This window comes from Microcebus murinus, chromosome 1 (genome assembly GCF_040939455.1).
Source record: "Microcebus murinus isolate Inina chromosome 1, M.murinus_Inina_mat1.0, whole genome shotgun sequence".
NCBI lineage: Eukaryota > Metazoa > Chordata > Mammalia > Primates > Cheirogaleidae > Microcebus > Microcebus murinus.
The window spans coordinates 153,713,704-153,738,389 of NC_134104.1; the positions used below are offsets into that span (position 1 = coordinate 153,713,704).

The 24,686-nt window shown below is 38.1% G+C and overlaps 1 protein-coding gene across 32 annotated transcripts in view; it reads right to left on the minus strand.

The window, feature by feature from the left end:
- The window catches only part of MAP4 (microtubule associated protein 4), a 194,608-nt gene that overhangs the window by 110,363 nt on the left and 59,559 nt on the right, over positions 1-24,686 (minus strand). For 23 of the 32 annotated variants that reach the window (XM_076007224.1, XM_076007209.1, XM_076007201.1 and 20 more), the window contains one exon: positions 9,356-9,597. In XM_076007224.1, coding sequence (XP_075863339.1) covers positions 9,356-9,578 — 223 coding nt within the window. In that variant the 5' untranslated portion in view covers positions 9,579-9,597. Of the gene's footprint in view, positions 1-9,355; positions 9,598-15,485; positions 18,032-18,059; positions 18,103-24,686 lie in introns of those variants that run through there. The other 9 variants (XM_076007264.1, XM_076007267.1, XM_076007262.1 and 6 more) reach the window with 7 other exon arrangements.

The window sequence follows — 24,686 nt, forward strand, 5'->3', positions numbered from 1 at the left end:
TTCTATTATATGTAACCCATTCAACTGCCCCTTCTATATCTAGGTGAAGGAAAATGGTTGATAAACTTCCACAGGTTACTCTAAGTGAATCTGCTGTAAAATTATATCAAGAGCATCGGTGATAGCTTACTAAAATGCATCCAAATATAAAATAAAACTTAAAATTGGATATATAATAAAATAATAAAGTCTAGTGCCCTCCTATCACTTCCGAAGAAACATTCAGAAAAAAGAACATCTTATTTAGAATGTTCTCTAGGCAAAACACAAATATGAAACCTATCATTTGGCCAAAACCCATCAATCTAATAATCTATAAAAACCAGACCCAGGCCGGGCGCGGTGGCTCACGCCTGTAATCCTAGCTCTCTGGGAGGCCGAGGCGGGCGGATTGCTCAAGGTCGGGAGTTCGAAACCAGCCTGAGCAAGAGCGAGACCCCGTCTCTACTATAAATAGAAAGAAACTAATTGGCCAACTAATACATATAGAAAAAATTAGCCGGGCATGGTGGCTCATGCCTGTAGTCCCAGCTACTTGGGAGGCTGAGACAGAAGGATCACTTGAGCCCAGGAGTTTGAGGTTGCTGTGAGCTAGGCTGACGCCACGGCACTCACTCTAGCCTAGGCAACAAAGCGAGACTCTGTCTCAAAAAAAAAAAACAAAAAAACACCCCAGACCCACAGCAGAGAAGTCCCCATTCCTAGAGAACTCACTCATTGCACCAGATTTCTTAAAAGGCCAAATGAGGCAGCTCCTTTCCTATCTTCTTTGATGTCACCAACAGCCATCTCCCCCTCTCCCTTTTATTTTCAGTCAAGATTTCTATAAATAACCTTTAGGAAGCTGGTATGGGAAAAAATTAGCAACATACAATTTAATTATAATTATAAACTTTATATATTCTTTTTGAACAGATTAATAAATATATGTGGATAAAATCCAGTTGGTGCAATGGATACACAGTAAAAAAATCATTCTTACCATCACTCCTACACCCCAGTCAGCCAGTTTGCCTTTCCAGAGTAACCACTGTTAACAATTTCTATATAGGAAACTTCCTGAATAATGAACTTCTAATTACAAGTTATTTACATATTAACAATAGCAGGGAAGATTTAATATTTTTTATAAGCAAAATAGTTTCTTATCAATAAAAACTTTCCTCCTCTTGGGTCAAGTTAATATGACATGGATCAAGTCACTCAAGATGAAGTACAAGAAACTGTACGACCACCACCGCGTGTTCTTACCCACCTAGGCTCAGTCCCAGGTGGTAAAAGCAATACACACCTAAAGGAAAATAAAAAATAAAAAGCAGCAAGCTTCTTCCATCTACGATTAATGAGGTTAAGTTAATGAGAATGGGAAGAGCATTTTAGCCATGACTACTATTACAACAATATTTATGCCTTACTTTTTCCTTTCTTCCTACTAAGTTTTCTTTATTTTTAGGTTAGTCAGTCAAAGGTCAAATAACTCCATTGAGCATTATGGATTAAAAACAGAATAGACATTTCCATCTTCAGTTAAGGAATACAATTTTTTTCTTGGAGTAAATGGGTATTTTTTAAGAGACATCTCCAATGTTATGCAGACTAGACATGAAGTCCTAGGCTCAAGAGATCCTTCTGCCTTAGCCTCTTGAGTCCATGGAACTACAGGCATGCACCATTGTGCCTGGCTTGAGTAAATATTTTAAATATTTATATGAATATAATTAGATTGGGGGGGGGAGATAGAGTCTCGCCGTTGCCCTGGTTAGAGTGCAGTAGCATCATCATAGCTCATTGCAACCTCAAACTCCTGGGCTCAAGCAATCCTCCCGCCTCAGCCTCCTGAGTAGCTGGGAATACAGGCATGCCACCACACTGGCTAATTTTTCTACTTTTTGTAGAGACGATATCTCACTTTTGCTCAGGCTGGTCTCAAACTCCTTACCTCAAGCAATCCTCCTCCCTCAGCCTCCCAGAGTGCTAGGATTACAAGTGTTAGCCACCATACCTGGGCCTAGACCTTAAATTCTCAACACTTTTTCTCATGATTTGTGGTTACTCCCCCACTCTAAAATTAAGCATATATGAAGGCAGTAGGTTTTCTTCTTCCACTTAGGCTATAGAGAGCCAAAAGCAATGTTACTCCTATCTTAACAACAAGAAAAAGCCAGATCAACTACAAAAGGATAACCTGAATTCATCAGAGAGCCAAGGTGTCAGGGCTATCAGGTAGCATAAAATCCAAAAAAAGACAAGCCCCTGAGGAGATATGGGAGGTGAACACCAGCTCTTCTGCATCAGGACATGTGAAGAAGAGATGCTGGGTGCCATACCTGCATATAAGAAGAAATCAACTAAAAGTTTTAATGATTTGCTAAAGGTAAGTGAAGGCTAGCATGAGACTATAGGGCCTCTGGAATCTAAAAACACAAAGGGAATTCACACCCACTTGTAGGATTATCTTTACAGATATCTACCAGATGCTGACAAGAAAGACTGGAGGCACAGTGAGAAACCAGATAGAGCCTGCCTCAGTGTTGTAGACCTCCAGAAGACCACCATTAAGGGAAAAGCATGAATCCCCATCCCCTGGGACTTTTCTCCCCTGTGGAAACAAAAGCCTTAAGCCACTGGGAGAGGAGTAACAAACTTTGTCAGCCACAGGGCACACATGATGACCCACCTCAGCTGGGAAAAGAATAATAGAAAAATATCCTGTAACCCTTGGAAAGGAGCAAAAAAAAGTCCTAGGCCAGGATCCTACACTAACAGCATTAGAGAACTTATCATCATGAAAGAGATAATACCACTGAGGAGGACCTAATCATGAGATGTAGGCAGGATCGATCTAAACCAGGAGAATAAAAAAACAAACCCTGCCCACCAGGCTGGCACTCTTCTGATCACAAAGGGGTAAGAGCATGGAGAAAGACCCCTCTAGGCACAGGTGCACAGGGAAGGCTGAAAGCTGAGGCCAGAGTGAGAACATTGAGGAAAAATCTTCCAGTGCTTCAGTCTTCATTCTAAGCACAACCAATAGAAGAACTGAAGCCAGTGGTTCACAAGAGGGAATTACAGTAACAACAAAACGCAAAATTAGCTCAGCTCCTACTTAAATTGACTCAACCTAAGAGACATGTCATTTCCAGATTTCCAAATATGATTTTTTTTTTTTTTTTGAGACAGGGTTTCACTCTGTCACCCAGACTGGAGCACAGTGGCGTCATCATAGCTACTGCAACTTCAAACTCCTGGGCTCAAGTGATCCTCCTGCATCAGCCTTCCAAGTAGCTGGAACTACGGGCACAAACCACCACGTCCAGCTAATTTTTTTTTTTTTTAATTTTTTATAGAGATGGGAGTCTCCCTTTGTTGCCCAGGCTGGTCTCGAACTCCTGGGCTCAAATGATGCTCCTGCCTTGGCCTCTCAAAGGGCTAGGATTACAGGCATTACACTGCATCTGGCCTATAAATTCTTTTTAACCTCACTATACTACTGTTTTACATATGAGATCTAGTATTCACTCAAAAACTAAGACATACACACAATAACACCAGAAAAAAATACTATTAAGAAACAAAACAGGCCTGTAATCCTAGCAGTCTAAGAGGCCGAAATGGGAGAATCCCTTGAGGTCAGGAGTTTGAGGTTACAGTGAACTATGATAATGCCACTGCACCCTAGCTGGGATGACAGAGTGGAGACTCTGTCTCAAAAGAAAAAAAAAAAAAAAAAAAGAAAGAAAGAAAAAACACTGGGAGATGACCCAAGATGTTCAAATTATTAAATATATGACAGAGACCAAAAGTAACTATGATTAATATGTTAGCCTACAATAGAAAAGGTGGAAATATGAATGAACAGATGACAAATTTCAGCAGAAAGATGGAAACTATAAGAAAAAATCATATAGAAATGCTAGAAATTAAAAACATAAAAGATTAATATATATTTTTTAATATTAAAGATAAATAATGCTACTGAAGGCTCATCATTATATTCAACATAGCCAGGAAAAGAATCAGGGAACTTGAAGATAGGTTTAAAAAAAAAAAAAGTACCCAAAATAAAACACAAAGAGAAAAAAAGAGGGAGAAAAAAAACTAACAGAGCATCCAAGAGAAATGGGACACTATCCAATAATCTAATGAAATGTAACTGGAATCCCAGAAGGAAAAGAGAAAAAGAATGGAGCAGAAGAAGTAGTTTAAAAGATAATGGCCCTAAATTTCCCAAACTTAACAAACCATATCAAAGCACAGATCAAGAAGCCCAGAGAAGTCCAAGCAGGAAAAAATACCAAAACATCACCTAAATATAACATATTCAAACTGCTAAAAAACAAAGATAAAGACAAAATCTTGAAGGCAGCCAGAGGAAGAAATAACAAAAATCAAGATTATGAGAGACTTCTTATAAGAAAATAGATTAAGTAAGAAGACAAAGGGGAAACTTTAAAGTACAAAAAGAAAAAAGTGTCAACATAGAATATAGTAAGTCCTTCCTTATCATTGATAGGTTGTTAGAGACTTTAAGTGAAATAGTATACTGTATAATATAATCAATTTTCTATTGGCTACTTGATATAAACAAGAGTTAAGTTCCTAGTACATAATAAAGTTGCAGTTTCCAAGAACCTAGGCTGTATCATACCTAGCTAAAGTATCTTTAAAAACTGAAGGTTTGTTTTTCCAACAAACCAAAGCTGAGATAATTCACTGCCAGCAGACCTGTGTTATAAGAAATGTTAAAGGAAGTTTTTCAGGAATAAAGAGTGTGACACTGGATAAAAATCTGGATGTACACAAAGAAATAAAGAATGCCAAAATTGGTAAAATTTAGAGCAAAAGACCCTTTTTTCATATTTTTATTCATTCTAAAAGATAGTTGACTATCTAAAGCAAAACTACCAATGTATGGTGGGGTACCTTGTGAGTGGTTAAGATATATAAAATTAAGTGTATGACAATAGCACAAAAGATGAAAGAGGAATAGGATATTTACTATTTTGCATAGATTGTCATATTTTGTAAAGAAAGGGTCTCACTTGCTACGTTGCCCAAGCTGTACTTGAACTCCTGGCCTCAAGCAATCCTTCCACTTTAGCCTCTTGAGTAGCTGGGACTACAAGCACATGCCACTGTGCTCTGCTATATTTTGCATGGATTTTACCCTATACATGAAGTGGTACAATATTACTGAAAGGCACATTGGGAGAAAGATGTACACTGTCAACTCTGAGTCAAATATAAAACAACTTAAAACTGCTTCTCTGCCTTTTGCCTAAGATCAAGTGTAAAACAACTTAAAAAAGAAATAAATGTAATAATCCAATATTGGAGTTAAAAATGGAATAATAAAATATTCAATTAATCTATTATGCAAGCAGGCAGAAAAAGAAAAATGGAATAAAGAATCCATGGAGGCCGGGCGCGGTGGCTCACGCCTGTAATCCTAGCACTTTGGGAGGCCGAGGCGGGCGGATTGCTCAAGGTCAGGAGTTCGAAACCAGCCTGAGCGAGACCCCGTCTCTACCAAAAATAGAAATAAATTAATTGACCAACTAAAAAAAAATATATATACAAAAAATTAGCCGGGCATGGTGGCGCATGCCTGTAGTCCCAGCTACTCGGGAGGCTGAGGCAGTAGGATCGCTGAGCCCCGGAGATTGAGGTTGCTGTGAGCCAGGCTGACGCCACGGCACTCACTCTAGCCTGGGCAACAAAGTGAGACTCTGTCTCAAAAAAAAAAAAAAAAAAAAAAAAAAAAGAATCCATGGAATAAATAGAAACAACCAGCAAGATGATACAGATTTAAAGCCAACCATAATAAATATAAATAGTCTAAGCATACCAATTGGAGATCTTCAGATTGGATGAAAAGATAAGACCCACCTATATAATATCTATAAGAAACCCACTTTTTTTTTTTTTTTTTTTTTTTGAGACAGAGTCTCACTTTGTTGTCCAGGCTAGAGTGAGTGCCGTGGCGTCAGCCTAGCTCACAGCAACCTCAAACTCCTGGGCTCAAGCAATCCTGCTGCCTCAGCCTCCCGAGTAGCTGGGACTACAGGCATGTGCCACTATGCCCGGCTAATTTTTTATATATATATATCAGTTGGCCAATTAATTTCTTTCTGTTTATAGTAGAGACGGGGTCTCGCTCTTGCTCAGGCTGGTTTTGAACTCCTGACCTTGAGCAATCCGCCCGCCTCGGCCTCCCAAGAGCTAGGATTACAGGCGTGAGCCACAGCGCCCGGCCGAAACCCACTTTTATTAAATATTCAAAAAGAAATGAGTTGAAAATAAAAGGACAGAAATAGATATACTACACAAACTCTAATACAAAGGAAGCTGGGGTAGCGATATTAATCTAAGACAAATGAGACTTCAGAACAAACAATATTACTGGGAATAAAGAAGAACACTACATAATAATAAAAGGGTCAATTCACCAGGAAGACCTAATGAGGCCGGGGCACAGTGGCTCATGCCTATAATGCTAGCACTTTGGCAGGATAAGGTAGGAAGATTGCTTAAGGCCAGGAATTTGAGACCAGCCGAAGCAAGATTGAGATCCCATCTCTACAAAAAATAGAAAAAATTAGCCAGGCATGGTGGTGTGTACCTGTAATCCCAGCTACTCGGGAGGCTGAGCAGGAGGATCACTTGAGCCTCGGAGTTTGAGGTTGCAGTGAGCTGTGATGAGGCCACTGCTTCCTAGCCCAAGCAATAGAGCTAGACACTGCTCAAAAAACAAAACAAAAGAAGACCCAACAATCTAAATGTATATACATGTGACAACAGGTCTTCAAAACACATGAAACAAAAACTGACAGAACTGAAGGCAGTATGAAACAAATCCACAATATTACATGGATACTTCAACATCCCTTTTTCAGAAACCATTAGAACAAGTGGATACAAAGTCAGTAAGGACACAGAAAACCTCAACAACATTATGAATCAGTGTGGCACGGTGGCTCATGCCTGTAATCCTAGCACTTTGGGAGGCTGAGGAAGGAGGATCCCTTGAGTCCAGGAGTTTAAGGCTGCAGTGAGCTATGATCATGCCAGTGCACTCCAGCCTGGGTAACAGAGCAAGACCTTGTCTCAAAAAAAACGATGACAATAACAAAAGTAACAAAAACCCAACATTATCAACTATCAACCAGCTAGACTTATTTGACATTAATAGAACATTCAATCCCAAAGCTGCTTAACATACATTATCTAAAATGCTCACAGAACATTGACCACAATGGATCATGTTCTTTTTTTTTTTTTGAGACAGATTCTCACTCTGTTGCCTGGCCTAGAGTGCCATGGCATCAGCCTAGCTCACAGCAACCTCAAAGTCCTGGGCTCAAGCAATCCTTCTGCCTCAGCCTCCCGAGTAGTTGGTACTATAGGCATGCGCCACCATGTCTGGCTAATTTTCTTATATATATATTTTAGTTGGCAGCTAATTTCTTTCTTTCTTTCTTTTTTTTTTTTTTTTAGTAGAGAAAGGGTCTCGCTCTTGCTCAGGCTGGTCTCGAACTCCTGAGCTCAAAAGATCGGCCCGCCTCAGCCTCCCAGAGGGCTAGGGATTACAGGCGTGAGCCACCACGCCTGACTGACCATGTTCTTAATCATAAAATCAATTATAAGAAGATAATCTGGAAAACCCCCAAATACTATGAAATTAACCAATATATTTAATAGTTCTAAACAACCTATGAGTCAAAAAGGAAATCCCAAAGGAAATATTAGAAAATATTTTGAAATCAATGAAAATAAAAATACAATATATCAAAATCCCTGGGACACAACTAAAACCATAATTGGAGGGTAATTTATGACATTAAATGCTTATATTAGAAAAGAAATATCTCAAATCAAGACACGATCTTAGCTACCACCTGAAGAAACTAGAAAAAGAACAAATCAACTTAAACAAAAGAAAGGAAATAATAAAGATATGAACAGAAATTTAAACACACAATAGAAAAAGATTAATGAAGCAAAAAGTTGGACCTTGTAAAAGATCAATACAATTAATAAACCTCTATCTAAACTTATCAAAAAAAAAGAGAGGTCACAAATTAATAATGTAAGAAACTAAAGAGAGGGCATGACAACAGACCTGACAGACATTAAAAGAATAAGGTAATATTATAATTTTGTTCCCATTTATATTTGCAACTTAGAGGAAATGGACCAAGAATTCCTTGAAAAACATAAACAACGAAAGCTCACATGAGAAGAAATAGATAGCCTGAATAGTTCCATTATCTCTTAAATAAATTGAATTCCTGCTTAAAAACTTGACATAGAAAACTCCAGGGCCAGAGAGCTTTATTGATGAATTCTATCAAACATTACAAAGAAGAAAATGTATCAATTCTATACAAACTATTCTAGCAAAGAGGAGGGAACATTTTCCAACTCCTCATTTTATGAAGTCAGCATAACCTTAATTCTAGAACTAGACAAAGACATTACAAGGAAATTACAGACCAACATCCCTCAAAAAGATAGATACAAAAACCCTCAACCAAATATTAGCAAATCTGATGCAGAAATATATAAAAATAGCAAATCTCTTGGCCAGGCGCAGTGGCTCACGCCTGTAATCCTAGCACTCTGGGAAGCTGAGGTGGGCGGATCATTCAAGGTCAGGAGTTCGAAACCAGCCTGAGCAAGAGCGAGACCCTGTCTCTACTAAAAATAGAAAGAAATTAATTGGCCAACTAAAAATACATAGAAACATGTAGCCGGGCATGGTGGTGCATGCCTATAGTCCTAGCTACTCGGGAGGCTGAGGCAGGAGGATTGCTTGAGCCCAAGAGTTTGAGGTTGCTGTGAGCTAGGCTGAGGCCATAGCACTCTAGCCCAGGCAACAGAGTGAAACTCTGTCTCAAAAAAATAAAATAATATAAAAATAGCAAATCTCTTTTAAAGGCTTTAATCCTGACCTGGGATGACAACAAAGACAATAAATGGCATCTGATGCCAGTCTAAATTAAATTCTGATGTAAGCACAGAATTTTATGTATCTAACTTTACAAAGCTACTCTCAAAGGAAAGGCACAGCAGACAGCTTAATTTAGGAAATTAAAAAGCAGATTATATGGTAGCTGAAACATTACAGAAGGAACTTTAGAGTTAAAAGCAATCTACAGACTCATGAACACACACTCAACTAAAGATTGGTCAGTCTATCTCCTCAGTTTCCAAAAAAGAAATTTAGATAAAGTTATTAGCCTACGCTAAAACACTCAGCTCAGTTTCTTTAAGGTTTCCAAGATTATAATCCAAAGCATAGCTCCTAATCTAGGTTCTAAACATATATATCCAGTTTGGCTTAAATACTTACCTTCATCCTGGCTAACATCTGAGCATGGTTTCTTCTTTGACTCCGAGTTCCCAGTTTTCTCATCACCATCCAGGAGAGGAATATAGTCTGTTTTTCCAACAGTTTCTCCCACAACATCATCAAAGGCCTCTGCCTCCAGTGTAGCAATAAAGTCCCGCTTTATCTCTCCTTCGATTTCTGGAGGTGGCTCTGTTAATGCATCTGCAAGACTCAGGTCAGCCATTCTGCACTGCTGCAACTGCCTGGTTAAGGGGAAAAAGATGTTTCATATCATGAGCAAAGACATTACTGTCTTGACTAAAGACAGACAGTATGGACCTTATCATGTGGTAAGCACTGCTTCTTCATGAATCACTTGTGGATAGCCTTGTCAACCAAACTACAACACTTAGCCCTACTAACATCAAAAATACAGACATGTTCCCTGAATTAGCCAGGGGAGATGGTCCTTCTCTGTGGTCATGCATATTACCATTTATATAGAATACCAGGCTCTTAATTTTTAAACATAATCTAAGGTTAAGTATATTCTACTACAGGCAAAATTATAGGTGAATAGCCTAGAAAATACAGAAATAATGTAGTTTAAATAGCCAAAGGGCCTGCAATAAATTGAGCACCTAGTACATGCAGAGCACAGTAAGAAATAAGTGTGCAGGCCATGTGTGGTGGCTCATGCCTGTGGTCCTGGCACTATAGGAGGCAAAGATGGGAGGATAGCTTGAGGTCAGGAGTTTGAGACCAGCCTGAGCAAAAGAGAGACCCCGTCTCTACTATAAGAAAAAAATTAGCCGGGCAACTAAACATCAAAAAATTAGCCGGGCGTGGTGGCCTATAACTGTAGTCCCAGTTACTTTGGGGGCTGAGGCAGGAGGATCACTTGAGCCCAAGAGTTTGAGGCTACAGTGAGCTATGATCATGCCACTGCACTCCAGCACTCCAACCTGAGTGACAGAATGAGACCCTGTCTCTAAAAGATAAAATAAAATAGTAATTTTAAAAAAATAAGTGTGTAGGTTACCATCTATCCCTGCTTCCAAAGACTCTAATTCAATAGAAACTCCAAAACACTCATAAGGATAAGTTGACATAAAAGTTATATTGTTGACTGGGTAATGTAAGTTAAATAATAGTGCAGCTTTGTTGCATGGTGTAATGGCTGCTTCAAGTTTGCCCCTAGAAATTTATTCTTCTTTATCTTTCCCCGTACTAACCAATCCCCATGATTGGAGTTAGGCCAATGAGAAGACAGGAAGAAAATGGTTAAAACAGGACTGTTTCACTGCTATACCCTGAAAGAAAGGCCCGTGATTGACAGCTATTAAGTTGCACTGGTTATCTTCTTTCTCAAGTGAATGACCTTCCTTCCAATAAATCGTTCTTTTGCCTAATTTAGTCAATCTATTTCTGTTGCTTGCAACTGAAGAATCTCAACTAATACATATAATCTTTTTCCAACCCAAATTTGAAAAAGTCAAAATTTACTATGATTCAAGCCACTTAATGGCCAGGCTTTTCTTTCAAGCTATTCTCTGTTGTCTGCTTTCCAACAAATGTACTTAGGAAAAAGAAATAAGGTCAGGTGCAGTGGCTCACACCTGTATTCTTAGCACTCTGGGAGGCCGAGACAGGAGGATCACTTGAGGTGGGAGCTCGAGACCAGCCTGAGTGAGACCCCTGTCTCTACTAAAAATAGAAAAATTAGCTGGGTGTCATGGCATGTGCCCGTAGTCTCAGCTACTTGGGAGTCTGAGGCAGGAGGATTGCTTAAGCTGAGGAGTCTGAGGTTGCTGTGAGCTAGGGTGACACCATGGCACTCTACTCAGGGCAACAGAGGCTGTCAGAAAGAAATATATAGCAAGGAACATGGTTGTTATGGTCGTGCTATCATCACCTTTGTCCCCACACAGTCCCTTTCTATTTATACTAACCTTCTATGCTGCAGATATGAGAATCACAGCCCATTTTCAGTCATTACTAAAATTTCTAGTTTCCCCCCAAAGGACCAAGCTGTGAGGCTACCACAATCACAAAACATGCACAAAGCAAATACTTCCAGAACTCTGAGAAACTAGAAGCCATCCTACCCTCCAATTCCCAAATCCAACACCTGAAAGGCTTTTTGCTGTATATTTCAATGGAGAAAGTACAAGAGTGGTAGCACAGATACTCAAGTCAAGAGACTAAACCCAAGCCGGTGTGGTGGCTCAGGCCTGTAATCCTAGCACTCTAGGAAGCCGAGGCAGGCGGATCGCTCAAGGTCAGCAGTTCGAAACCAGCCTGAGCAAGGGTGAGACCCTGTCCTTACTAAAATAGAAAGAAATTAATTGGCCAACTAAAAAATACATAGAAAAAATTAGCCAGGCATGGTGGTGCATGCCTACAGTCCCAGCTACTGGGGAGGCTGAGGCAGAAGGATTGCTTGAGCCCAGGAGTTTGAGGTTGCTGTGAGCTAGACTGGATGCCATGGCACTCTAGTGTCTTAAAAAAAAAAAAAAAAAATATATATATATATATATATATATACACACATACACACATACACACACACACACCCTTGTGAATGAGAAGTAGCTACTCTAAAAAAAAATGACCATTTATACTATTCCTCTTCTATCCATATAAATAATAAAGTTAACTTTAAATGGATTTGTGAGGAGGAGGCAAGAGAATTTGAAACCTGGGTACAGAAGTTCCTATGCTTCACCGAAGCACTGGTTTAATCTGACACTCACTGTGGCCTTGAGTGAGTCACCTTCCGGGGATGAGTACCCTAATCTGTAAAATGAGAGTGTTATGTTAAATGATTCCTGAAGTTGATTATTCTATAAGCTACTTACAATTCAATTTCATCACTTCAGTTAGCTATAAATAAACAAACTTCATACAGACCCCCAATAGAAAAATGTATGACTACTATTTCATATATCAAGTACTTTCAATTACAACCAGGCTCAGGTTTATTAAAAGGCAAAAGCTTTTTTGGCCAAGGGAGGGAATGAAAACAAATTCACCCGTGCAAGGTACTCTGCTTGAGCCAATCTGACTGGAGCCTAAGAAACTCCACCCGGTCCTGGCTAATATCAAAGGAGACTTGATACCACTCTGCTGGAAAATAAGCCCATATTATCTAACCAGGCACCAAGAGAACACACAGTTTTCAGGCATAGCACTTTGGACATTGATATTTTATTCTGACCATATGCCTGAAGTGGACTATATACTGAGAAGGGTTTTAAAAATAGGTAAACTAAGGCAGGAAGAAACTATGACATGATGATGAAGTGTAGAACAGAATCTTGGTTGCTTAACTACCATCTCACTATTAATAGATATGAGCTCATAAACAGTAAATAAGAATATATGATAAGGTCACAAGTACCTTCTCTGTTGTATGGTTTATTTTAAATAGTTAAAAAAACTTTGGAATTAATTACTGAACTAAAAATAAAAATGCTTTACAGATCTATACAGATTAAATTGTGTTCATATCTAACTTAAATACACAGAAGATTTGGGCAACATTTTAAGCTCCAGGAAGTCCTCCCCAAATTTTTACGTCAGTCTCATCTACAGCCGCTCATTTGCGTTCTGTGCTCATTCTGTCTGATGAGAAATTGGCAATCTAGTTTACAAATGGCCTGTTGCTGCCTATGTCCTCCCCCATTTACCCCTTGAAAGGTGTTGCTATGAAGATAAAATGAAGGAAGAAGACTCATGAAAAGCAAGAACAGAAGCCTAACTCCCACTATCATACTCAATTTTCCTAACCAGTGAAGTATTTTCATTTCACACTATCAAATTAGCCAAATTTCTACCAAGATTTGTTTCTAGTAGCCAACATTCTCTTTTTTTTTTTTTTTTTTTTTTTTTTTTTTTTTTTTTGAGACAGAGTCTCACTTTGTTGCCCAGGCTAGAGTGAGTGCCGTGGCATCAGCCTAGCTCACAGCAACCTCAATCTCCTGAGCTCAGGCGATCCTCCTGCCTCAGCCTCCCGAGTAGCTGGGACTACAGGCATGCACCACCATGCCCGGCTAATTTTTTCTATATACATTAGTTGGCCAATTAGTTTCTTTCTATTTATAGTAGAGACAGGGTCTCGCTCTTGCTCAGGCTGGTTTCGAACTCCCGACCTCGAGCAATCTGCCCGCCTCGGCCTCCCAGAGTGCTAGGATTACAGGCATGAGCCACACAACATTCTCTTTTAAAACATATAGAATCCCATTTCTTAATTTACAAGTAGGTAAAAAAGCATATACCCGTGGAAGGACCATTGTTCATACCTCTGAAGGTGTCTGAGTTGTTGGTGTGAAAGGGAGAAAAGTAATTTAGCAACATGGAAGTTTCAGGGGGAAAAAGCAGATATAGATAAGGCATCAAAGTAGGAGGAGCAAGTCCAGGGGCTTGGAGGTAAAGGAAAGTTATTAATATAATGCCAAAGGCTGGGCCCAGTGGCTCACGCCTGTAATCCTAGCACTCTAGGAGGCCAAGGCAGGTGGATTGCTCAAGGTCAGGAGTTTGAGACCAGCCTGAGCAAGAGCGAGACCCCGTCTCTACTAAAAATAGAAAGAAATTAATTGGCCAACTAAAATATATAGAAAAAAAATTAGCCGGGCCTGGTGGCACATGCCTGTAGTCCCAGCTATTCAGGAGGCTGAGGCAGGATGATCACTTGAGCCCAGGAGTTTGAGGTTGCTCTGAGCTAGGCTGACACCAAGGCACTCTAGCCTGGACAACAGAGAGAGATTCTGTCTCAATCAATCAATCAATCAATCAATAAATAAATAAATAAAAATAATGCCTCCTGTCAGTTTTGAATAACCACACCAGGCCTAGCTAGAAGTCCAATGCGCTATCCATTGCGCCACAGAGCCAGCCACCTCCTGTCAGTTTTGAAAGAAAACTTTCTTCTTAATGACGTGGACTAGCCTAGAAACAAAATTATCATTTGTGATATTGCTTTTCTGAGGCAAAAGTACATTATGAGTTCTAATCAACCAATTTAATCTTTTAATATTTAATATTAAATCTTTTAATTATTATTAAAAGTAGGAGACTGCTCATAATGCTCACTTAAGTTTTCTCTATAATTGATATCCTGTCCTTTTGGGGGGTGGGTTATAGATAAGACATGGAACTGTACATGTATCTGGGCTAGTATTTTCTTTTATACTGTTTTTTGCATGACTGATGTAAACAACAAAGAATTCTGAAGCTACCACTAACACTGCTATCCTAGGACATTATTGAGAATGCTATGGCCAAAATACAGTGCCATATTCCTCAGGTTTGTAAGGAATCCAGCGTCACAGCCAGTGCTGGAGATAATTTATAATCCTAACATGGTTAGAGGTATAGCCTGCTTCATAATAATTTCATATTCAACATTGGATTTTTTTAAATTTACCTAGCAAGCTTTCAGTTACTAAATAGTTTTATTTATTTTTAATGAATTTCTTTCAGAGGCCTATTATAAAGCTGAACCTTATTTGTCTGGTGACTGTGTTCTGTATTTAATTTATTTAACAAAAAAACCTTGATTTATACTTTCAATCAAAGTGCTATTTCTTTCAAAATGAAACCAAATCTTCAGCAAGGATGTCCAGAGGAATCAGCTACCAACTAACATAGTTCACAGGTGGATATGATCCCTGAGGCAAATCAGATTTCTCCTGCTCCTCCTCAGAACAAAGCTTGCAAATGGTAACAGACAACTCAGGAAGATCTTGACTATCTGAGCAATAAACTCCAAACCCACTGTAGAATATATTAACTTTCCACCTAGGTGCCTCCATACATACTTCAAGGACAACAATTGTACTATTACAAACTGATGTAATTTCCAGGCTTGGCAGGGCTCTGTTAGTAACCACCATTTGTCCTGTTCATCATAGGATTAGCAATAGGAGAAAGCCCTTGATTACTAGAATAGCTGAGGCTATCACACAGCTACATTCCTACATGAAAGAACATACTGATACAGGTTAAAAGAAGTTACATTTTACTTCCATCTAGTCCCCTGAGAGCCCCTTTCCTCTCTGCTATTTTAGGGTGCCCCGTCCTTTGAATATAAAAATACTGCATACATATGCACAGACATATGCACATACAGCTTAGCTTGCCTACTTACAGGAACTATCCAGGCAGCTTGTGTTCAGTCCTGACTGAATCCATTTCGAATCTGTAAACAGATACCTGCCTGCTACATTTCTGTCCAAGTGAATTTCAATCTATTTTTCCAGGAAGAATCATCTACACTAGATACCTCCCACTGTTAGCCACGTGATACAGACAGCATGTCTGCTGCAGTCTGGTTGCATAGGCCAAAACAAGAGATGACAATGACACAGCACTTACATTTCTGACATAACCATCCTTAAGAGTGAATCTTTAATTTTATCTCAATTTTAAAAAGAATAAATCTTAAAAAGATTCTCAATAAAACATAACCCCCCCCAAATTTTTGAAAAAGAGAAAGCATTTTTAAAAAGCTTTACTGTTTATCCCACTTATCCTTCCTCTCTCTAATTAACACAGAATAACATTCAGAGTTAGCCTGTACCTATCCAAAAATTATTTCTAACCACTTAAGATATCTAAAGGCTTTTTTGAAACATCAGTTCAAATGATCTAGGATCCAATCCCCTCACTTTAACAGATAACAAAAATGAGATTCAGAGAAAACAAGTAACTTATAAATGAGGCTAGGACTTAAGATCCTGGTAACAGCCAGAGAACACCAGAAACAGAAGCAGAGAGCAACAAAACAGTTTCTGCTTTTACTGGATACAATGACATCACTATACTTCAAATACTTTTTGAAGTATACTTACTTATACTTATCTTTACCTATCCACTTATACATTCCTTTTCTTCATAAAGGATGGAGGCAGTTGGGAAGAGTCCTGAACATCAGGAAGATATCCCAGCTGATTTTAAAGTACTCCAGTGACTTTTCTTTTTAATCCAAACACTTTGGTGTGATATCAAGGCTGCATAGCCCCTAGAAGACCCAGTCCTATCACCCACCACAATCGGCAGCGTCTTTCCATGTAGAATCTCCCTATATTTTAGTCACATGGGACTATCTGCCATTTTATAGCATGCCATTCACATTACTACTGTATACTCTATATCCTTGCTCATTTGCTCTCCACACTTGAAATTCTCTTCTCTCTTTTCTCATGTCAAAGTTATTTTTTCTTTATAATTTTTCCTCTTTCCTCCTCATTTGTTAAACTCTTAAAATCAAAGTCCACATCAATTATCTATCATCTTTTCTGTGATTCCCTTTTAGAATCTGTCCTCCTAGTGCTATTCAGTACTAATACATTATACTGTACTTATAACAGTTATATGTACTTATAATAACAGTACAGTCTGGTCTATAAGGTAGTTAGTTTTATATACCAGCCAAACTGCTAGGTCTCAAAGTGGAAGGACCATGTTTAAGTGATATGTATACCTTCTCTGCTCTTTTTCTTTTTCAGCATATTATGGAGGTACAAATGTTAAGGTTACGTATATTGCCCATGCCCCCCCTGCCCCTCTTCTCTGCTCTTAGTGGATTACTTTACACAGGAGACAAGCCAAAACAACAAAAGCCAATTAAACAAGGGCTAGCTAAACACACAGTTCTAAAATGGTATGATGGAAGTTACTAAAAACCAAATCTGATTTGAAATGACTCAGAGGTTCTAAAACTACAAAAACTCTTCAGAACTAGAAAAAGAACAAATAGGTTCAAGGTTAAAGGGTCATCACTAATTAAGAATATTCATATCATTTCTTCTACTTTCTAAATATAGTTTGTACCAGAGCAATCATGCTGTCTGCAATTATGGAAAGCAAGCCAACAGGGTGTAACCACACAAACCAGCTCTCCATGCTGATCATCTTATCATTATTAGGCAGAGCAATAAAAATAGTTCTCTCTGCTTTTAGAAAAGCACAGCAACATGATGCAATGTGGCAAAAACAAATATTTATTCAAGAGATCAGCTACCACCATCATGTTACTACAATCATATAAATAGTAAAACTTTCATAGTAATTATTAAAATGTTAAATCTCTATTGTATCAGCTCACATATCTCTGTCAAGGAGTAATAAGTATATCATGTCATTTAAGATTACTTAGTGCTAAGCAGATTAGATGAAGGGAAGAATATTGATACTTGATTAGCTATTAGCTTCTGAGAACTATTTCATTTAAGAAAAACCTCTCCAAGCAAAGAGAAGTTTCACTATATTTTATTAAATAAGGTATCAGTGAAAATCAAGAAAAGTAGAAGGTAGAATAAAGAGGACATAGGGATTTATGCTGGTAATTCTGTAATTATTTATTTATAATGTGTGTCCTCCTAGATCCTCCGTTGGACTTAAATTCCTAGATGGCAGGATAGCATCTTTCTCACCTTTTAACCTGGGCACCTAATATAATAAGCTTGAAACCTCATAGGTTCTGATTAAATGCACATTGATCCTGCTAGGTGTGTTCTGGTCAATATCATCACATCAGCCTTCTCTTGCTGAGGTTGACATCTGCACAGCCAGAAGCACCCTCATGGCGCTTCCACTGTTTGTCCTGGGCACAGAATCAGCACTGGGGCTGAGTAGCTTAGCTCTTCTGAGCAGGGAGGAGAACATATAAACTCTATAGGAGTACTTAGCAGACATTATGTAATGGTGGCAAGGGCCTTACCTTACATAACATCTTACAGATGCTTTCAAATGAGCCGGGGAGCCTAAAGAAAAATAACATTGTTAAAAGAAAACTGATATGCTTTCTGTCCTAATCTGCTGAGTCTTTTTTTCTTTCCCCAGAGCCTTTTCTGACACTTTGAGAGATGAACTTTAGTTTCTCTCCTTAATCTCTTAATGTGGTGAATTACATTAGTAGAGTCTTCTAATGTTTAATTAACTAACGTGGTTCAAAATATATCTTTTATACATTACCTAGAGAGAACTTTGATGGATGTCTTCAGCCTCAAGTGCTTATATTTTTTGAAGAGGGATGCAAATTGAGTTAAGCATCTATATTAAGAATTAGAATAAAATTATTTGAAGAAAATCAGATGAAAGTAAAATCATGAACAAAAATAAAACTCAAAGAAGCAGAAGAAAGTGTCAATAAAGCAAAAGTCCTTTTTGGGGACTAATAAATCTCTAGCAAAACTGACCAAAAAAGAAGGCACAAATGAACAGTTTAAGGAAGGAAAAAGAGAATAATGCTACAAATGCAGCAGAGTTAGAAAGGATTGATTATAAATAATTATACCAATAAATCTGAAAATCAGATAAAACACACTAATTTCTAGAATTTATTACCAAAACCAATCCAAAATATAATAGAAAACCTAGGTAGTCTTAAATCAATTAATGAGATCCAAAAACACCTTTAAATCTTCCAAATATGCAGACATATACACAAAACCAAGAGTTTTATAAAAGTTCTACCAAATAATCAAGGGGTAGCTAACTCTGATCTAACATCAACTTGAGAAAATAAAAAAAGAATTCTCCCCAATTCATTTTATGAAGCTCATCTGAGTATAATATATGTAGTGAAGAAGCACAGACTGCCAGAGGTTCAAATTATGGTTCTACCACTTAGTAGCTATGTGATCTCAAGCAAGTTTCTTAACCTATTTGCTTTAGTTTCCTTATATGTAAATTGGGGGTAATAGTATTACCTAATTTGGGATCTAATATATGAATTATTTTAAATAATGCCTGGAAGGAACACTGTAAGTGCTAAAGGTATGTGCTGCTGATTTTATGATTATTGATAATATATCCTTGATATTAAAAACAGACAAAAAGAATGATTTTTAAGCAAAAATCAACTCATGAACTTAGGAGGTCAGCAAATATTTTCTGTGGAGTCAATAAATAGTTTAAACTTTGTAGCCCTTATAATATCTGTCACAACTACAGGCAGTCCTTGTTTTACAGAGGTCTAATATGCATGAATTTCAGTTACCATGGTTTAGAGCAGGGGTCCTCAAATTTTTTAAACAGGGGGCCAGTTCACTGTCCCTCAGACCGCTGGAGGGCTGGACTATAGTTTTAAAAAAAACTATGAATAAATTCCTATGCACACTGCACATATCTTATTTTGAATAAAAAAAAACAAACGGGCAAAAACACCCACATGTGGCCCAAGGGCCGTAGTTTGAGGACGCCTGGTTTAGAGTTAAATAACACAAGTCTCTCAACAACACAGTCAAGTTTTAGTCACTACGATATATTAACTGTGATTAACTGCATAAAATATAAAATTTCCTGCCAACTGTTCTGTCTACAAATTGTCATGTAACAAATGTACATCACGATCAATGGCCAATCATGTCACTTCTGTCAAAGTCTTTATTGTGACTGTGCATTTGTTATTCAGTTCTTGCACAGACAGCAAAGCACAGTTGTGCTGCCTCCTCTCCCAGTGATAAACCCATGTGACAGTTTATAAAAATGGATAACTGAAAGAGGGAACTGGCCAAAATAGATGAAAGTACAGCCAAAAGAACCAAAATCTAACAACAATGGAAGTCAAATCCAAATTGGACATAAATGGAGTTACAGAAGAAATAGCTCACTGTGGTAATATTGTTGTTACTCCCATTCAAAAGACTCTGGGTATGCAGCCAAAGGAACTTATTGAAGGTGAACTTACCTGCATAAATGTGGAAAGTGGTTTGGTAAAAAAGATCATGTCCCAGAGGGGGTGATGCTGGCAAGAAATTTCACATCAAAAGAAATCTCAGGCTGGGTGTGGTGGCTCATGCCAATAATCCTAGCACTCTGGGAGGCCGAGGCCGGTGGACTGTTTGAGCTCAGGAGTTCAAGACCAGCCTGAGGAAGAGCCAGACCCCGTGTCTACCAAAAATAGAAAGAATTAGCTAGGCATGGTGGCACATGCCTGTAGTCCAGCTACCCGGGAGGCTGAGGCAGAAGGATAGCTTGAGCCCAGGAGTTTGAGGTTGCTGTGATGTAGGCAGACGCCATGGCACTCTAGCCAGGGCAACAGAGTAAGATTCTGTCTCAAAAAAAAAAAAAAAAGAATTCCCAAAGATATTGAAAGTACAAAGGGTAAAATGTTGGAAACTATTCCAAACTTATTATAGAATGTCAAAGACTAGAAAAGATGCCTGTTCCATATCATAAAATTATATGATAAGAAAGAGGCTGGCACTGTTCAACCTACTTTTGATAAGTTCTTTTACAGAGACATAAAATCTTTTAGTTCTCAATGTTTTTAATAACACTGTACTAAATATTAGTTTTTCTATTTTTTCATTTTCCTATACATTTATAACAGACAACCGAGAGTTTTTAAAGTTTTGACAAAAAATTTCCAAAAGTCACAGAAAACTTGTAATTTTTCCCACAGATTAACACTGCTTTACATACCATGTTTTCCCGAAAATAAGGCAGGGTCTTATATATATTTTTCCTCAAGAAGACACCCTAGGGCTTATTTTCAGGGGATGTGTTATTTTCCCCTCAAAGCCTCAGCTTGCAGCACGCACAGGATGGCTGGGACCTTACAGGGGGAGCCAACCTTGTTGGTGGGGCTGCCCGCACCTTTCCGGTCACCTCTGGGACAGTGGCTGTCACCATGGGGCAGATGAAAAGGGCTGCTCGTCTTCTTTACCACTCCGTGATGAAATGCATGGGTTGTGCAGAAATGCATATGCTGCATAGGCACCCCCATCACTAGGTCTTATTTTCAGGGTAGGGTTTATATTGCGCAAATGCTTAGAAATCCTGCTAGGGCGTATTTTATGGGTAGGTCTTATTTTCGAGTAGGTCTTATTTTCCGGGAAACATAGTACTTTCACCCTGCATGGCCATTTTCCATGTTCTACACTACTGTGCAAAAGCCAAGAACTGCTTGTACTCAACATTCCTTTATAATGTGAAAGCATCTATAGACAGTACATGAATGTGCCTGTGTTCCAGTAAAGCTTTATTTATGGACACTGAAATCTGAATTCAATATGTTCACCTGTCATGAAATATTTCTCTCCTTCTAATTTTCTGTCAATCATTTAAAAATGTGAAAACCATTTTTAGCTTATAGAGTATGCAAAAATAAGCAGTAGGCTGAACTTGACTTGTGTGAGCCATAGTATGCTGATCCTTGAATTGGATGAAAAAGTTCTAAAATAAATATTAGCAAACCAAATCTAGTAACATATAAAAGATACATTTTGAACCAAGCTGGTTAAACATTAGAAGAATCTACTAATGTAGTTCACCACATTAAGAGATTAAGGAGAGAAATAAAAGTTTTATCTCTCAAATGAGTCAGAAAAGGCTCTGGGAAAAAAAGAATCAGCAGATTAGGACAGAAAGCATATCCTTTATCTAACAAAGGGTAACCACAAATTTTTTTTAAAAAACCTACCACAAACACCATTCCCTTAAGATCAGGTAGAAATGAGAATGTCTACTATTGCCACTTCTAATCAATATTGTGCAATAAGCCAAGAAAAAAAAATTAAAAGCATAAGGATTTTTTAAAACATAAAGATTATAAAGTAAAAAGAAAAAAAAACTAATTATTTTCAGGCAACATGACTATATATATATACATAGAAAATGAAATGAATTATTAGAATTAGTAAATGAATTTAGCAAAAATGTTAAACTCTAAGTAAATTTTAAAAACCCAACTGGAATTCCATATGCCAATGAAAACAAGTGGAAGATTAAAAAATTTTAAATACCATTTACGATGGCATTTTAAAAATTACCTATGGCTACTACTAAGAAAACAAACAAAAAGGGCATAGTGGCTCACACCTGTAATCCTAGCATTTCGGGAGGCCGAGGATGGCTTGAGACCAGGGGTTCAAGACTACCCTGGGCAACACAGCAAGACCCTGTCTCTACAAAAAATTTAAAAATTAGTTGTGTGTGGTGGCTTACACCTATAGTCCCAGTGACACCTATAGTCCCAGTGACGTCTATAGTCCCAATGACATCTATAGTCCCAGTGACTCAGGAGGCTCAGGCAAGTGGATTGCTTGAGCCCAGGAGTTTGAGGTTGCAGTGAGCTATGATAAAGCCACTACACTCCAGTCCACAAAACAGAGCAAGAGAGCAAGACGTTGTCTCTTACCAAAAAAAAAAAATTAAAGACAAATAAATGGCAGGATCACAATCATGTACACGTACTGGAAGACTCAATGTTTTAAAGATGTCAATTATTCTCAAACTGATCTACAGACTCAACATAATCCCAAGCGAAATCTAAAATTTCTTTTTAAATCAAACTGAAAAGTTGATTCTAAATTTTATATGGAAATGAAAATAGCCAAGACAATCTCCAAGACAATTTTGGAGAACAAATTTATAGGAACTTAAGCTACTGGATATCAAAACTCATTAATGGACTGAACCATATGATAATGACGAAAGTTAATGACAGTTTCTGATGTATGGCAATTTCATACATTTGAAATTAAAAACATATAGAGTAATGAAGATATTGTGGTAGCAGCACCACCATGAAAGAGCCAGTGTAAGAAAACACTTTTCAAACAACCACGTGCACACAGATACTTGACATATGACAAATGTGACAATGCACAGTAGTGGGGAAAAGAACTATCTTTTAAATAAATGATACTGGGTCAATTGGATACTTTGAGTCCTACCACACAGTCAATATAAAAATCAATTCCCGGTGGATGGCAGGTCTAAATGTGAAAGGTGGGCCGGCGTGGTGGCTCATGCCTGTAATCCTAGCACTCTAGGAGCCGAGGTGGGTGGACTGTTTGAGCTCAGGAGTTTGAGACCAGCCTGAGCAAGAGCGAGACCTCGTCTCTACTAAAAATAGAAAGAAATTAGCTGGACAACTAAAATAATATTATATATATTAGTCAGGAATGGTGGCGCATGCTTGTAGTCCCAGCTACTCAGGAGGCTGAGGCAGGCGGATCGCTTGAGCACAGGAGTTTGAGGTTGCTGTGACCTAGGCTGATGCCATGGAACTCTGGGCTGGGCAACATAGCGAGACTCTGTCTCAAAAAAAAAAAAAAATTGTGAAAGGTAAAATAATAAAGTCTCAGAAGATACTATTTTCATGATCATAGGGGGAATGAAAGAAACAGACATCATGGAGGGACAGGAGAGGGACAAGAGGAAAACAAAAAGAAAATTCCCCTTAGTCGGGTACAGTGGTGCCTCCCTGTAATCTCAGCTATTCAGGAGGCTGAGGCGGGAGGATCACTTGAGCCCAGGAGTTGAATCCAGCCTGGGTAAAATAGCAAGACTCTGTCTTTAAAAAAAAAAAAGAAAAGAAAATTCCCCTCAGCAGTACCTACCAAGTTATGAGAAACAGTTTGGCTTCTTTATTTCTAATTCCAACAACTAGATGCTAGAAAACAATGGAGTGGTGCCTTTAATGCAGGAAAAAACTATTTTGAAGCTAGATTTTTAGATCCAACTAATCAATTAGGTGAGGACAAATGTGGTGAGGACAAATTAGGTGAGGACAAACAAACAAACAAAAATCCAAAAAGTTTATTTTCCAGGCACCCCTTCTAAAAATGAACGTCACAGTACAGAGTCCAGGAAAATGACAAATGAATACAGTATTCTACAAAAGCCACAGTATCCAAGAAATAATGCCATAGTGCATGATGTATTTTAAGTAGTACTTTAAAGAAAAGTCTCTCTATAAAACCTACTACCACTTAGTATAAATTTGTTGGAATTTATATCATTTGTTACTGTAAATTCAGCTTATTCAAATTTGGTTGGCACCAGATTTAAACCAATACACATTCCACCAAAGCCAATTTCAGTGTATAAGTGTTGAAGTATAAGCAGTCATTGCAGCTTGGTGCCAGATCATATATGTAATGACAAGAGATGTTAATAAGACCTTCTAATACTGTATGGGTACTCTTAAGAATGATTTCATTTGGATATAAAGAAGTTAAGGGGCCTCGTGTCACATTCTCAGCAGGCTCTCTGAAATAATTTGGTGTTTCAGAAACAAATGATAATCATTTGGTTGGAATCTTCAGGATCATGATTAGATCATGTAGTTTTACCATAGTTGCCAAGTGGTGGGAGGTAGCATATCTGAAAATGTACGTTTGTGTTTGTTGTATTTTTTCACATTTTGTGAACAAAGCACATTTATTAAAAATTTTAAATTTTCTAAAAAAAAAAAAAAGAATGCCATTAACCTATAAGAGAAATGATACAAAATCCCAGGATGATGATAACACACTAGATCTAGAAACAACTGTCTAAAATTAATAGTATAATTTAAAAAGCTGAATGACCTCAGACATGTGGTATAGATGGC